Source organism: Egretta garzetta, unplaced genomic scaffold (genome assembly GCF_000687185.1).
Source record: "Egretta garzetta isolate BGI_Z169 unplaced genomic scaffold, ASM68718v1 scaffold329, whole genome shotgun sequence".
In the NCBI taxonomy this organism is placed as follows: domain Eukaryota; kingdom Metazoa; phylum Chordata; class Aves; order Pelecaniformes; family Ardeidae; genus Egretta; species Egretta garzetta.
The window spans coordinates 6,307,560-6,322,798 of record NW_009269999.1 but is presented as its reverse complement, the minus strand read 5'-3'; the positions used below and the strand labels follow the sequence as shown (position 1 = coordinate 6,322,798).

At 58.0% G+C, this 15,239-nt stretch overlaps 3 protein-coding genes across 3 annotated transcripts in view; 1 reads left to right on the top strand and 2 right to left on the bottom strand.

Annotated features, from left to right (window-relative positions):
* Positions 1 to 6,383, top strand: part of MAPK8IP1 (mitogen-activated protein kinase 8 interacting protein 1) — an 18,130-nt gene extending 11,747 nt beyond the window's left edge. Inside the window, exons 3-11 of the mRNA XM_009647631.2 lie at positions 1,098 to 1,179; positions 1,400 to 2,275; positions 2,933 to 3,008; positions 3,471 to 3,643; positions 3,924 to 4,033; positions 4,189 to 4,308; positions 5,316 to 5,386; positions 5,765 to 5,863; positions 6,311 to 6,383. Coding sequence (XP_009645926.1) covers positions 1,098 to 1,179; positions 1,400 to 2,275; positions 2,933 to 3,008; positions 3,471 to 3,643; positions 3,924 to 4,033; positions 4,189 to 4,308; positions 5,316 to 5,386; positions 5,765 to 5,863; positions 6,311 to 6,383 — 1,680 coding nt within the window. The remainder of the gene's footprint in view (positions 1 to 1,097; positions 1,180 to 1,399; positions 2,276 to 2,932; positions 3,009 to 3,470; positions 3,644 to 3,923; positions 4,034 to 4,188; positions 4,309 to 5,315; positions 5,387 to 5,764; positions 5,864 to 6,310) is intronic.
* A 509-nt stretch (positions 6,384 to 6,892) lies between these two features.
* Positions 6,893 to 9,070, bottom strand: CUNH11orf94 (chromosome unknown C11orf94 homolog). Its single transcript, XM_035902914.1, has 3 exons — positions 7,898 to 9,070; positions 7,606 to 7,679; positions 6,893 to 7,500 (listed from the first exon to the last, which is right to left on the bottom strand). Exons 1-3 carry the CDS (start codon positions 8,161 to 8,163, stop codon positions 7,364 to 7,366), a joined length of 477 nt encoding a protein of 158 aa, XP_035758807.1. The 5' UTR covers positions 8,164 to 9,070; the 3' UTR covers positions 6,893 to 7,363.
* A 488-nt stretch (positions 9,071 to 9,558) lies between these two features.
* PEX16 (peroxisomal biogenesis factor 16) overlaps positions 9,559 to 15,239 on the bottom strand; it is a 24,529-nt gene continuing 18,848 nt past the window's right edge. Inside the window, exons 2-10 of the mRNA XM_035902952.1 lie at positions 14,993 to 15,076; positions 13,604 to 13,737; positions 13,192 to 13,298; positions 12,611 to 12,691; positions 12,012 to 12,164; positions 11,581 to 11,653; positions 11,159 to 11,278; positions 10,884 to 10,948; positions 9,559 to 9,743 (exon numbers count right to left, since the gene is read on the bottom strand). Of these exons, the coding sequence (XP_035758845.1) occupies positions 9,685 to 9,743; positions 10,884 to 10,948; positions 11,159 to 11,278; positions 11,581 to 11,653; positions 12,012 to 12,164; positions 12,611 to 12,691; positions 13,192 to 13,298; positions 13,604 to 13,737; positions 14,993 to 15,076 (876 nt within the window). The 3' untranslated portion in view covers positions 9,559 to 9,684. The remainder of the gene's footprint in view (positions 9,744 to 10,883; positions 10,949 to 11,158; positions 11,279 to 11,580; positions 11,654 to 12,011; positions 12,165 to 12,610; positions 12,692 to 13,191; positions 13,299 to 13,603; positions 13,738 to 14,992; positions 15,077 to 15,239) is intronic.

Below are 15,239 nucleotides of genomic sequence, written 5' to 3'. Positions count from 1 at the left end.
GTGTTGGTGGGGAAGCAAAGTAAGTACAGGGCAGCTCCTGCGCTTGCTGGTAGTAGCTGCAGGCTGGCGATAAGGCTGTGAGAAAATCCGGGGAGTCCCAGCGGGGCTTAGTACTTGAGCAAAAACTAACGGTGTGGAAAATGCCACTGCTGCCGCTGGGGGAGAAACACCCTTGCGGAGATGGGCAGGGAGGACTTGTCCCCCATCTGCAGGAAGGCCCTTGGTAGAGGGGGACCAGTGGCCTCCAGGACCGGGGAGGGTTCCTCCCCCAGCCCTGCAGACACCAGACCGCTGTGGTTGCCTGCCCCCGGTCTCGCAGTGAGGCTGGGCGCACGTCCCCCTGTGCTCACACGTGTGTGCACACGCATGGCCGGCCGCTCGGGGCACGGCGGGCAGGGCACAGCACCCAGAGAAGCTCACCCCAGCATGGGCAGCCCGATCCTGCCTCACCTCTCCAGCTGATCAGGATTGATGTCTGCCAGTGGACTATGTATGTGTGTGTGTGTGCATGTATAGATATATATCTATACATATATGTGTGTGTGCTTATGTATGCCCCTATACACACCCAGTATGGATGACTCCAGTAGCAGGTGCCAGTCTATCCAGTAGCTGGCTCCCAGCTGGGCAGCAGCACAACCCCTGGCCCTTGGGACTTCCCCCATTTAATCACATTGGGTGGTTTGAAGGTAGGCAGGGCCCGAAGGGTGCGAGCAAAGCATGGCTGCCCAGCCCAGGCGGGCTCCAGGCAGGCTCAGGTCTCGAATTTATGGCTTGGGACCGTCCAGCCTTGGGCTCCTGCATCCAAGTCTAGTCTCCCCGGGGTGGACGAGTACATCCATCCCGGCCAGGCTGTCTGCCTGCCGGCTGGCTCCCTGCCCGCCCTGCTTTGGCCACCACACCAGCTCTCGCAGCAGCGGCATGGCAAGGTGTGGGGCTGGCGGGGGGGTCCCCCTGAGCACCGCATGCCCCAGCGTGCCCAGGTAGGGGGGAGCCGAGCAGGGTGCTGTGGACCTGGGGAGGGATGGGCGCTGCCGCCCCTGCGCCATGCGCTGTTTACTGTTTGGGCTACAAGGCGGCTTTGTTCCTCTCCTCAGGACACTCTGAACAACAACTCTCTGGGGAAAAAGCACAGTTGGCAGGAGCGGGTGTCCCGGTCGTCGTCCCCTCTGAAAACGGGTGAGTTCTCAGGCTGTTGGCCAGGGGCAACTCCTTGCACCCTTTGGTGGCTCTCAGGAGCCTGGGGCAAGTGGTGCCAGAGCAGGAGGTTGGGGAAAACATCCCACATGGATGCAGGGTGCGTGTCTACCTTGAGTCTGGGTGGCATCCCTGGCCACCTCCCCTGGCAGGGAGGATCACCCTCTGCGGGGCTGTCAATGCTGCTCTCCTCCCTCTCCAGGTGAGCAGACCCCTCCCCACGACCACGTTTGCCTGAGTGATGAGGTCAATCACCAAAACAGCACAACCTCCACCAAAGACCGGGGCACATCCACGGAGAGCCCGTGCCGGCGCACAGCGGCCACCCAGATGGCACCCACCTGTGTCGCCTCATCCCGGCCACCCGAGAAGCACCAGGCCACCAGCCGACCCCCACCGCATGGCGCCAGCGTGGTGGTGGTGACGACGAGGGGCCCCGAGGCCCACCGGGACCGCATCCGCTACCAGACAGATGTGAGGCTGGAGGCCACAGAGGAGATCTACCTGACGCCCGTGCAGAAGAACTCAGACCCCCTGGAGACTGACAAGCCGTTCCTGTCTCAGTCTAGTGAGAACCGCATGTCCATCAGCTCTGACATTGACACCTCCGGGTATTCGGCCCTGGCGGGGAAAACCAACCCTTCCATCAGCGAGGAGGACGAGGTGCTGGACTACATGTCCTCCCCTGACAAGACAAACCTCCCCAGGGCCTCCTGTGGTGGTGGGAGCAGTGGCTCCCGGCCAGGGCACAACCTCCAGAGAGCCTCTGTGAGTTCGGACACCAGCGCCCTCTCCTACGACTCGGTCAAGTACACCCTGGTGGTGGATGAGAATGTGCAGCTGGAGCTGGTCAGCCTCAAGCAGTGCTACTCGGGCTACAGTGACGAGAGCGACTCGGCCACTGTCTACGACAACTGCGTCTCCTCGCCCTACGAGTCAGCCATCGGTGAGGAGTATGAGGAGGATGCGCTGAAGCGTGACTCCGTCTGTCTCTCCGAGGACTCCACCCCCGAGGCAGATATCCACTTCTCCAAGAAGTTCCTCAACGTCTTCATGAGTGGCCGAGCGCGCTCCTCCAGTGAGTGCTGGGTGCCGAGGGGGAGGTGGGCTGGTGGCAGCCTCCCCGGGTAGCCCTGCCTGTCCCTGGTACGAGGCTGAAGGCACACTCAGGGCCCTGCAGCAAGGTGGAGAGCCACCAGCAGGCACCAGAACCAGCTCTGCTTGCTGCAGCCTGTGCCTTTGTCCCTGGGGAGGTGCGGGGGGGGGGCTTGGAAAAGCCTTACGACCTGCAGGTGGGGTGGCAAGAGGTGTTTCAGGCTGTGTTTTTTGGCTAGCCCAAGCTATGGCCTTGCTGAGGGGAAGGCTGGGTGGTCTCACAGTGGGACAGCATCCCTCCTGGAGCATCCCCCTCCTCCCTGAGCTTGGAGGAGCACTGGGGCTGGTGGCATGCCCCAGCAGGCAGGGCTTCCTGTGGCATGGCGGTCCCACGGTGCTGGTGACACCGGCTGTCACAGCTATGTGGGGTGGCACAGGGGGGGTCATGGTCCCTGTGGGGACCACTGGGCACCGGTGCAGCAGCTCCAGCCCTGCCTTTCTCTCGTGCAGCACCACACGCCTTTGTCTCGGCCCAGCCATAGCCTAGGCACATCAGTGGCCTGTTCGGCTTGAAGTCCATGCCTTGGTTTTGGTGCTGACCCTTCAACGTTGAGATGTCCCCCTCTGCTTTCATCCCCAGGTGCCGAATCCTTCGGGTTGTTCTCCTGCATGATCAACGGGGAGGAGCAGGAGCAGACTCACCGTGCTGTCTTTAGGTGAGCTTGCAGGTGCGAGTGGTGTCCCCAGCCTCTCATGGGGCAAAGCCGGTGCTGCCCTCCCACCATGGTGGGGCCAGCCCAAACCCCAGCGTTTCCAGCTTTTGGGAAGCCCTGAGGACCAAACTACTGCCCATAGCTTGTGTCCTGCCCAGGACCAACATCTGCCCAGGCTGCTGCAGGGGCAAGACCTCTGAGGGCAGCCAGGACCTGTGGGGAGCAGCACGGGTGGTGCCGTAGGGATACCCTTGCCTTAGGTGCCAAGGTGGTGCTGCCTTTTGAGCTGAAACCTGCTCAGATGCTTTATTTAGCATCTCAGGTCCCTATGGCCAATTACACCCGCCAGGTTGCTGCCTGCCTGGGCCGGTGGTGGGTTTTGTGTTGCCCTCTGCACCAGCAGTGTGCCGGTGAGAAGGCCACCAGCACTGCTGGCTGGCCAGGTGCTAGTGCCTCCCTGCCCAGGTTTGTGCCTCGCCATGCGGATGAGCTGGAGCTGGAGGTGGACGATCCTCTGCTGGTGGAGGTGCAGGCAGAAGATTATTGGTACGAAGCCTACAACATGCGAACGGGTGACCGGGGCATTTTTCCTGCCTACTATGCTATCGAAGTCACCAAGGATCCAGACCATGTAACAGGTACCAAGCCTCTGCATGCAGCCTGCTGATGTCCCCCATCTCATGTCCACTGAGCAGAGCCTGGTGCCGAGCCGGGGGGACGGAGGGAGGACCAAGCTGGCACCTGGCAGGGAGCGATGGGCAGCTTCTGACCCGATGGCGGGAGCTGGTACCTGGTGCTGCGGGAAGCCTTCCCCAGGCAGCAAAACACACAGGGGTGGGAATATGGAGCGGGGAGGTAGATCTCAGCCCACATTTCTGGTCACCGGAGGCGATCTCTGCTGGGTGCTCTCTCTTCCAGCTCTGGCCAAGAGCAGCGACTGGGTGGACCAGTTTCGGGTGAAGTTCCTCGGCTCGGTACAAGTTCCCTATCACAAGGGCAACGATGTGCTGTGCGCGGCCATGCAGAAGGTAGTGTCCCGTCCCACCCCTGGGAGCAGGAGCACCTGCTCCTCCTGGCAGCGGGGCAGAGCCTCGCTGGGGAAAGGAAGGGAAGGGAAAGGGTGAGCTGTGATCACTGCTCACAAGCGCCAGGGCTTTGTCTCTCTGTCTCTTTCCCCCCCCAGATTGCCACCACGCGCCGCCTCACTGTGCACTTTAACCCACCCTCCAGCTGCGTCCTGGAGATCAGCGTGCGTGGGGTCAAGATTGCCGTGAAAGCCGATGACTCCAAGGAGCACAGCAAGGTAGTGCCCTACTCCCTGCTCGTCTCGTCCCTTCCCCAGCTGCTGGCTCGTGCCCCCTCTGCTACAGGTCATGTTTGCATACAAAAATGGAGGATCTCCACCCATCTAAGGGTGTGAGAAACACCATCAGGGGGGTTGTAGGCCCACCTCAGGGTCCCTCATGCCCTACAGGCTCCCAGCTTTGGGCTGTGCCACTGGCTGATGTCCTCACAGCTGCCAAGCGCATCGCCACGCTGGGATGCTGTGAGCTGAGCCATGCTGGTAATCTGTCAGCTGCTCCTAAACCTTTCTGCTACTATTTTGAGTGGTGTCCTCCAGATCTGCCCTGTAATCTCTTTAGCTGGCTGTGACAGGCTGCTGATTAGCGTTCTCCATAAGTAGCCTAGCAAAGTATGGTGAGATGCCAGGCAGAGGCAAGCAAGGGCTTTGCAGCAAGCCTTTGGGAAACCTCCCCTACAGCTGGGGGGTCAGAGTAGTTCATGGCTGCGGATGCTGTGGTGGCGAACTGGGCTGGGGTTTCTGCAAGTCCTGCTTGTATCTAGAGGATGCCATCAGCTTGGTTGCTCTTTGAACTTGTATAAATAAGTTCTCATTTCTGGCTGGGACACCAGAACACCCAGGCTGAAATGACTGATTTCGTTCTAAGTTATCCATTCACCTTCTGCCTGCTGGTATTCCCGAGAGCCTTTTTAGCAAGGGAGAAGGGCTGTGTGCACTGGGCAAACAGCAGCGCTGACCCCAGCCTGAGTACAGCCTAACCTAGGGCCTCCAGGGAGACCCTGCAGGAGCTGCTGGAGGTGGGAGCCAGCAGGGCTGCCTGGAAGAGCACCCTGCATGCAGGCGCTTGGGGCCATCCCGAAAGTGCTCCTGGTAGCAGCCCAGGATCAGGCTCCAATTCATTTCACTGCTCAGTCCAAGCACATATTTCCAGGGGCCAGAGACCAGTTGCCCTGCAGGGTGGTGGGGAGGAAAGCTTTGACAGTTCTTCTTCTCTTCCCCTCTTCCAGGTAAACAAGTGTAGCCATTTTTTCCAGCTGAAGAACATTTCCTTTTGTGGGTACCATCCAAAGAACAACAAGTGAGTAGTAAGGAGGTGTGGGGCAGCTCTCAAGGCCAGCAGCTCGGCAGGGAGACTTTGCTGCCTTCCTGCTCCCTGGGGGCAGCATGACTGGGTCTGGGAAGGGAAGGAGAGGCTTCCCAGCCCCCGCGGTCCTGAGGGCTCCCCTTCCCTTGGGAGCCCGGTGCTGCAGCTCCATGCAAAAGCTGCTTTTGCATGGGAATTACATCCCCACTCTGGGTATGGGCTGTGGCAGCTGGTGGCCTCTAGGGTTTGGTGGGGTGGGGTGTGCAGGTCCCAAACCCCTATGCTCTCAAGGGTGGGTGCACCTCAGGGATGTTGGGGTACCTGTGCCTGCTTGTCTGCTGGTCCAGTCACACCCTCTTTCTCTGCCCTCAGATATTTTGGGTTCATCACCAAGCACCCTGCTGACCACAGATTTGCCTGTCATGTCTTCGTCTCGGAGGAGTCCACAAAGCCACTGGCGGAGTCTGTAGGGTGAGTCCTGGCTGGGCAGGGAGGGAGGCGCTCGCTCCTGAAGGGCAGGAGGAACGGGGTAGCCAGGCTGAATCCTGCCATCTCCCCATATGTGTGGGGCTTGGACCTGGCCCGAGGCTGGCACCTCTTCTCTCAAGCAAGAGGCTTGGGGCGAGAGCCAGGGCTGACAGGGCCCCAGGGCAGCATATTCCTGACAGCACTGGAACAAGTCCCAGTGCAAGGCTTTGCAGGCAGATGGCTGAAAGTCGTGCACTGTGCAGGGGATCAGAGCAAGGATGGAGACCCTGTGGCTCTGATGGCAGCTCTGGGTGCTAATGCAGGAGGGGTCAGGGGCTGGAGGGGTCAAACTGGCTGCAGGGTAGGGAGCGAGGGTGAGAAGGGAAGCAGGGCTCTCTAAATGCCTCGCAGGGAGGACGCTGCTCAGCTTCGCCCGGTGCTGTGTTGCAGGAGGGCTTTTCAGCAATTCTACAAGGAGTATGTGGAGTATACGTGCCCCACGGAGGACATCTACCTGGAGTAGGGGCTGGCACAGGCACCTCCTGCACAGCCAGGGCTGCAATCTCGCCCCTTCCCCGTGTCGTGCATGGACAAGAGCTGCTTTGAGCCTGGAAGAGGAGCAGGCCCGGGGCAGGGCTCCCTCGCTGCCTGTGAGCAGCAGAGGGGTGGGCAGCAGCGTGCTCGGGCCCTTTCCTGCAGCAGGCTGGGGTGACAGCCTCTCCTCCTTGTGACCGTGGCCCAGCTTCCCGTCACATCCCTCTGGGGTGATTTTTAACGCAGTGGCAGAGTCGGACTCTTGCAGTATGAAGACACAGCAGCTACAGCAAACAAGACCCACATGCTGGCTCATGCCGGGGAGATGGGCTTGCCCTAGGTGGGCATTGCCTCCCTGCCAGGCCCTAGGGACAAGGCTGCTGGGCAGGTAACTGCACCCTGGGGAGGGGAGATTTTCTTTGCCCCTTTTTCCTCTTTTCCCCCAGCTGCAAGGGGCAGAGGCAGCGGCAGGGCTGGGCCACCCCAGGCTGGTGGGGCTCAGCCCCTGCACAGAGCTGGGTCCCTGCCAGAAGCAAGGCGGGGAAGGGCTAAAGCCTACAGGGAGCCATGCAAAGCACCAGGGAGGTAGAAGAGCTCTCCCATCCCTGCAGCCAGCGATCTCTGTGCTTCAGCTGGATCTGCTGTGATGGCAACAACTATTAAATATGATGGTTCATGGAGCAGGGTTGCCGTGCTGTTTGTGTCCCACCACAGTGAGTTTGGGCCCTGGCTCATTCCTTCCCTTGGGACCCTGAGAGGAGCTGGAGCTTCTCAGGTTTGGTCTGAGAACCCTGGCCGCAATCCCTGGAGGCCAGAGATTGTTGTATGATGCTCAGAAGACACCTCTGGAGGTCATCTCCCCTGGTCCCCACCCAAAGCAGGGCTTACCCTTATACACACACACCCCCAATTCCTACATGCCACCCCTACCCTGTCCTGCAGCAGTGGTGGGCAGAGGGGCACGCTGGCTCACAGCCGGGCATTGTAGTAGTACTCCAGCAAGTCAAGCTCGTCGCGCTTGCTTTTGCCAGCTCTGCGCAGCCCTGCCCGCCGCTCCTGGGCCACCCGGCTCCTGAAGCGAGGCTGCTTGGGTTTGATGCCGTAATCTGTGGGTAGAGCGGAGGGGCTGGGCTCAGCTCACAGGGCTTGGGACAACCACCCGCCTGGAGGGGTGAGTGCATGGAAATGGAGGAGTGAGGAGAGCACTGTACCATCCACCAGGCCAAAGTGCTGCTGTGGAAGCTCCAGGAGAGCAGAGAAATCCTCAGGGACCGAGTAGCTGACCCTGCGGAGGATAACCAGGGTCAGGCGTGAACAGAGACCCTACAGCGCTCACCCACGCTGGCACGAGCGCTCCCATGACCCAACTTGTCTTCACCCAGCCAAGCCAGCTCTCAAGGGCTTGGTGCCACAAGTGCCAGCCCACACCTGGGCTGGGAGCACCGGGGTACCACTGCAGGTACCGGGGCAGGGAGGAAGAGGAGGGCGAGGAAGGTCCATCACCTCTGGCGCAGGGGCCGCGGGAGGGCAGCCCCCAGCAGCAGGGTGAGCAGCAGGAGCCAGCCCCCCATGGCATGCCCTGGCACCAGCTCCACGATGAGGTCACAGAGGAACCACCCGGGGCAGCCCTGGGACACGGGTGGGGTTGGGCAGGAGGCAGGCCCCCCACCCCTGCCTGGCTGCCTACCCCCTCCCCCTGCCTGAGCTTCTGGTCCTGGGCTGCCTGGTCCTGCCTGGGTGATGCCAGCTGCTCGCAGCCCTCCCTGCATGGGTGCACATCCCGCCAGGCAGCCGCAGCTCCAGGGCTGCTTTCCTGTCCCTCACCACCACGCTTTGCCTCCCTCTCACCCCCTCCAAGAGCCAACCCCTTCATGTCAGCACCTTCCTCTCCCCAGGAGCAAATCCTCCCAACACTTTCCAGGCTTTGCGGTCTTAGCATCTTCTGCTGCTAAAAGCCCAGATGAAGGGAGCACAGTCCCTTGCTCACGGCTTTCCCACATGGCTGCTGCTGCATCACAGGGCACTGCTGCCAGCTGGGGTGGCAACACAGACCCCCCACACTGCCAAAGCACTGTGGTCCCCAGTTGCAGGGGGCTATCAGGGATGTGTGTGTGTAGGGTACATTCCCTAGTTCAGGTGCTGAGGCAAGAAGGCTGTGACCCCTGCAGCCCCAGAATCCCTCAAGAACAATTTAGGTAGAAATGCTCCTGTCACCCCCTTGAGGCCAACGCACCCAGCAGTTTCCAGCTCCCAAGCTCTGCACAGGGCTGGCAGCTGCCTGTGGGGCAATCCAGTGCCACCAGCTGGCCACCCCTTTGTCCTGGGCAGCTTTGTCACCGAGCAGCTGGATGCCTCAACCATCCACCAGTTAGCAGAGCAGATAGATACAAAAAGATGGCCGTGGCTTCCCAGGCCTCTTCTGGCCCCTTAAGCATGGCACAGCAGTATTTGCTGAATTAATCTTTTCCTTTCTCCTCAATCTCTGCCCTTGGCCAAGCCCGCAAGTGCTGGCTGGCAGCCATTCTGCAAACCCTTTTAGCACACATTAGGTGCTAGGAAAGCAGCCTGCAAACTGCCACTCTCCGTAACCCCCAGGGGAACCCCCAGGAAACTGGGGACTGAACGAGGCATCTGGAGTTACAGGGGCTACAGTCAAAACTGAGCAAGGTGTGGGGCCCTGCCTGACACAGGCCAGAGCAAAAGGCTTCTGAGAGCATACCCCCAGGCAGACAACTGCAAAAGCTGCTCTTTCTGACAGAGAAACCTACTGGCAGCCAGATACAAGGGGAACCCATGAAAACAGGGGAAGAGAGGTCCTTCAGCTCAGTTCTTTCCGTTCAGTCAGTTTATTTGACAGACAAGCCTGCTCCAAGCAGATCAGCCAGGCATGGCCAACACAAGCAGGCTGCGGGTCAGCCTCAGCGCCATGAGGTGGGAGACAATGCTCTCCAAAAAACACTACGCTGCCTGGCTTTATTATAGTGCAGCCATACAAAAGGAGAAAAATCGAGTACTTAAAAAAAAGGAGGTTGTCCCATCACCATCGCTGCAGCCACAGAACAGTCCAGAGAAAGAGGTGGCCAGGGTCTCTCCACGTGTGTAGTGTCCATCATTCACAGCCAGATCTGTTAAAAAAATTACATACACCCCCCCTCCCCACCCTGCAGAACAGGAGCTTCTCACTGATGGTTTAACTGAAAAATTAGACATTATCAACATCCCTCCCCCAGCCTGCTTGCCCTCCTTAGAAACAGCCGTGGTCTTAGCAGAGAATAAGCATCATCTTCTCATCAGCCCCAGTTATAGAAATAGATTTTCTGCCAAGCAGGCAAATAATCCATCAGTGGCCCTGAAACAAGAGAACAGAGGCATCATGCACATAGAAAGGCAAGAATTTGAAGCTGTGTGTATACAGGATATGTCCTCCCCCATCTTGTTATGATACCAAACAATCCCAAATTTCCAGTTATACAACTCAGATGAACCCAGGAACAGATCAGTTACTTTTGTGAAGATGGGAGATAACTTTGGGATGTGGTGCCAGTGATTAGAGCAGGACCAAGCAGGGTGTGAAACACAGCCAGCACGGCCATGGTGTGGGACACCACTCCCTCAGAGCTGACACATCCAAGCTCCAGTGGGAAGGGGGCTCTGCCACATGCAAGGGGAAAACACACACACACAGTGAGTCAGGAGGACACTGCTGTGGTGCAGGAAAGAGGGAAGGCAACTCAGCAATAACGAGCAGGTGCAGACACAGAAGCAACTGCTGCAGGGAGAAAATGCTTATGTAGCACATGGCTTAATGCAGGCTCCAAAGCCTCTCCAAAATCACTAGCTGGAGGAAGCGGCTCCTGAGCTAGCCAGCTTTGTGAACTCCCCAAAGGACAATCCCATGATGCCAGGCTGATCTAATGCCACATCACCACCATGAACCACTCCACAAAAGGCTTCACATCAGCAGGGAAGAGGGGAAGGTGGAATTTGGCCCATAATAAAGGGATCCTCTCGTGAAGGACTAGAAGACAGACCTGGTTTGGCCCTTTGATTTACAATTCGCTCCTGGCTGGGTCAAAACCTCTAGGCACCTGTTTACTCGTTGCATCTGCATTGCAGACTGGGGATCAAGGAAAAGAGTTCAAAAACAGGCGCTGCAAAGCAGGGCTCCAGTGCACCAGCTGAGGCACAGAAAGGGAGCCCAGGAGAACAGGCCTACGTGGCAGAGACCAAGCTCTGCAGCCTGGGAGGGCACAGGGAGGTTTATCACTGTGGTCAAGCACAGGTCCCCAATAGCCAGGAAGCAATTCATCCTTTCCTGCTCCAGTTTAAAACACCACAAGCATCAGTACAGGGTGCACTGGTGCTAACCATTCTAGGGACTTCCCAATTCCTTCCCCAGGTTGGAAACCAATTGACAAACATTCTGCCCAACTCCCCTGATTTTTCTCTGCCCAACAGAAACAGGGATATAACAGCGGGGACCACTCACGTGTGACAAAGCCAACTCCAGGCACGTAATCAGCCAACAAGCGCAGGAGGAGGAGGATCCTGCCCCTAGGAAGGGAGAAAGTATAAACAAGTCCAGTGGGACACCTCCTGCCCCAGACGTTCAATGCACAAACAGAAATGGCAGCTGTTATGCAAGGGCTCAGATTAACCTGGTCACAGGCACCCAGACCTCTTCAGATCTACTCACCCAGTCCCCTGATGCTATTTCTGTTAAAAGGGAAATTTTTCAGCAAAAGCCCAGCAGGGGCCCCTTACTCTGAGTATCGGTCATAGAAAGGAGATCTCAGCAGGTAGTACAGCAGTAGGATGGTTCGTCGCCTCAGCTCTGCTCGCTCTCGCTTGTTCAGGTCTTTCAGATCGCTCAGCAAGCTCAGACTGGAAGGAGAAGGGCAGAGAGCTAACTCACAGCAACAGCAGACAGCAGGAAAAAGAAAGTGGGTTTCTAAATGCCCTCTGTTCTCAGCTCCACACAGAGCAGGCTGCACCAGCTCAAAACAGAGAGCACTGTAAGCGTTGCAGAAGATACCCAAATGTGTCAATCTCCCAGCTAAAGATCAGGCCCAGCCCCTTGTGCGTATTTCTCAGTAAGGCCTGCCCTGGATTGGGGAGCAGGGGAAAGTGTGATGCTCAGCCACCACCAACCTCAAGCACCTGCAAAGACTCTTCCACAAACTGACCTAGAGATGTCCAGGACTGCCGAGAGGAGCCAGGGTTTCCATGATCTCTGGCCCCACACTCCTAAACTCAGTACTAGGAACAGAGAGTCAAGGAATGGAAAGAACCAGAGATGCCTAAACAAGAGGCACGCAGACAAGCAATCCCCTGGGTACCAGCAAAGCTCTGCTGGGCCCAGGAGAATACACTCTGAGGCAGTGCTGAGGGGGCCCAGGGAAGGGGCCTGGGGACTTGCAGCCACAACTCCAGTGGCTGAGGCTAGCCATCAAGGTGTAAGAGAAAGGAGGAGTCCCGAGGCCCCTGCCTAAGCAGAGCAGTGGCAGGGAGAGAGAATCCCAGTGTGGCACTGCCCTGCACCAGGGCCGAGCCCGCAGCACCCTCTGCTGGCACCCGGGGTAAGGGCGTGAGCCCACACGCGACCAGGGCAGGATACGGTGGAGCAGAGGACGGGTAACGTAGATGGATTCTGCGATGGTTTCTTGGAGACCCAGAGGGGTGGGAGGCTGGTTCATCTCCTCCACTCTTCGGCTCTGCGACTCCTCCCTCTGCTGGGGGGACCCCCAGTGCCGGGACTGCAGGGATGGGGCTGAAACAAGTAGATCGGGCCACTAACACAAGCAAAACCTTCCTACCACGCTTCCCCATGCCACCACCCCACTTGCTTTCTACACCGTGAAGGTGTGAAACGGGAAACCTTGAAGAGCTGCTCACACAGCAACTGCTGTGGCCGACCAGCACCCTCAGAGGTGCTGAGAGGTACTCATAAGGTGCGTGCTCCTCAAAGCATAAACACGCTGAAGGGTTTTCTCCGCTGCACAGCTCACTTGGGAAAATACAATTTAAGTGCTAGCCTTGCAGCATGTGCCTCAATCCCCATTGCTTTGATATCCCCCTACCCACAGGGCCCAGTGACTGACAGGATATGCCTCAATACAAGGTTCTGCTCTTTACTGCCCACACCCAGGTCATACATAAAAGGGTACAGAGCAGAAACAGCTCAGACAAGGACAGAAAATGGGTTCAGCTACTTACTGCTCTGGAGAGAGCGCACAACACGGCTGGAACGCCTGCCAACATAGGTCTGATCCTTCCCTGAGGAGTTGTCTTCCGTGTCTGCAGAAGAAAACAGCCACAGGGGTCAGGCTCCAAAGGAATACGCCTCAGCCCGGAGCTGGCAGAACCCTTCCCCACAGTGCCATCAAGAAGACCGGACTGAAAGTTTGATCGAGTGCAAACCGGACCATCCTGAAGGGGCTAACACTGCGCAGAGCTGTCAGAAGGCGAAAAGGTAAATCTTCCTGACATCGCCCAGGCCTAGGATCTCTTTCAGCACAGTCAGACCAGGGGACACACAGCTCGACTCACAGTTCGGCCAGTGGTTCCAGGCTTAGACTCCTCCACCCTCTCCTTCCAGGCTGCAGGATAACCCTGCCACTAAGCTACCTCGTACTCTGCAGAGGGTGGAAAGTTCAACACAGCTCAGCTTTGTGTATTGAAGCCTCACAGTTCCCTGTGCCACCCAAGCCGCTGCTCTGATGAGTAATCCCTAGCAGGACAAGACATGTGGCCCAGCGAGGCACCAAGCCAACAATGACAGCACCGTGGGCTCTCACCTTGGGTGTGGAGAGGCTGCTGCTGCTCTCTGTTCAGTGGCACAATGGGAGGAGATGTCTGGATGCCAGCTTTGTACCACAGCAGAAGCAGGAGACGAAGGATGGCTCTGTGAGAAAACACATGGAAGCCTTCAATACCAGGCTACAGAGCTGGGTTCCTGTTGCGCTGGAAAGGCGGCTTCCACAGAAGAGGGAAACACTCAGGTCTGCTCAGGGCAACCAGCAAGGTGAGAGGGGTAAGCGTCCCCTCCTGTGGCACAGTATCCAGCACACCGTGGGGCTCCGAATTCCCCCAGCCTCAGGGACCAGCAGCTCAGCCCTGCTTGGGCTTTTTCCTGGGGTACTGCTCAGTCCCCTCCAGATCCCCTTTCCGAGTGCATGCTGCCCCTTCCCCTCAGCCCACAGCACTTACTTCGCCAGCTGGATGAGGACAATGATGGTCCACCGGCCCATCTCCCCCCACACCCTGGCTGTCCCCATCTCTGCAAAGACCTCCACACATTCTAGCACGCTCAGCCAGGTCAGCAGCTTCTGCTGGGGCAGCGACTGCAAAACACAGAGGGGAGGAGAGGGACAGGATGCAGGTTCTGCTTGGGAGTTAAGCGGGACAGAAGCACAGCACAGCCTGGCGGGACTCTCAGAAATAAGCACCGGATGGCCTTGGAAGCCACAGCCCCATCAACAAAAAGCAGCACCTCCACTGCGGCCAGAGCCTACACAGAGGCCCACTTCTCTGTCTCCAGGCAGGGGCAGACCGAGACATTACAGCATTACACAGGGCTGCTGCCCCAGAAACAGGGAGAACATCACAGCTGTATCCTGGATTGCCCTCTACTCCAATTGACACAGCAGGACGGTCTCCTAGGTCGTAGCACTGTGCCTGAACTCCATGGCAAAACTCTCTCCTCCTCCTTGTCCCAGAGTTGGGATGAACGACAAACCTCCTCCCTGGTTAGAGGTATCGAGGGAGTATGCTTGGAGTAGAGGGAAGGGAACCCAGAGTCCACAGCCAGACCTGAGCCAATGCCTGCTGAATACAGCATCAGTCTAGATCCCAGGCATGAAACCCCAGACTGGGTCTCCTCTCCCCACATGGGAACTTGCTGGTGCTGCCAACCACAGGATTTAAACCATTGAAAAGCATCGATAAAGACAACGCAGCTGAAACTCACTTCGGCCTTCAACAATCAGGGAAGCAGGTCTTCTGCATTTCTGTTTGTTACAGGCCTGACACTCCAGCCAGAGAGCTGCCTACACCCAAACCCACACAGCAGGCAGGCTTGCAACAGAAGAGGCCTGCCTGGAAAAAAACGCCCGCCTCGTCCTTCCCCAAAGGGTCTAACAAGCGCTGAGAGCCAGCCTGGGGCTCTTGCAAGAGAGACATGGAAGCAAGGTGCTTAAGTTCATTTTTCTCGACAGCACAAGCAAAGGAAGAGTCTGAGGGACAGAATCAGAGCTTCCAGTGCTCCAGAGCCACTGTTCTGGAAGCAGCGATGGTTACTTGGCAACACCTTTGCTTAGCTCAAGTTCTGAGCCACTCAAAAAACCAGCAGAGCTCCTGGTGCAAGTCAGGGCCTGATTTCTGTGGTCCAGGGACTGCTCTGGCCACTGCTCTAAGCCAGGAGCTACGGGGCACGGCTGCTGTTTACCTGCACTCAGAGGTTGCCTCTGGCCTCTACATACCTGAAAGCAAAGAGAGGCCGCAGCAAAGGCCTGTTAGCTTCTACAGACACTCCCTGAAAGCTTCTGCAAGGAAGAAAGCATGTACCCCAAATCTACCTCCCACGCACTCCAGCCTTACCACGGGCAGGCTCGGCTGCAGCTCCTTTCGGAGAATCCAATCATTTAACAGCACTAGGAGGTTGGAGGCAGAGTACACTAGAAAAGGAAGAGAAGAACACCACAGTCATGGGATGCACAGAAAGCAAACCAAGACGGGACCGCTGCCTCTTCCCCCGGGAGGGGATGAGGGAAGAAGGGCAGCCAGACGTGAACAAAACCAGGAGTCCCGGGACCGGCCCCGCACGCACCCGCGCGAAGGCACCCCC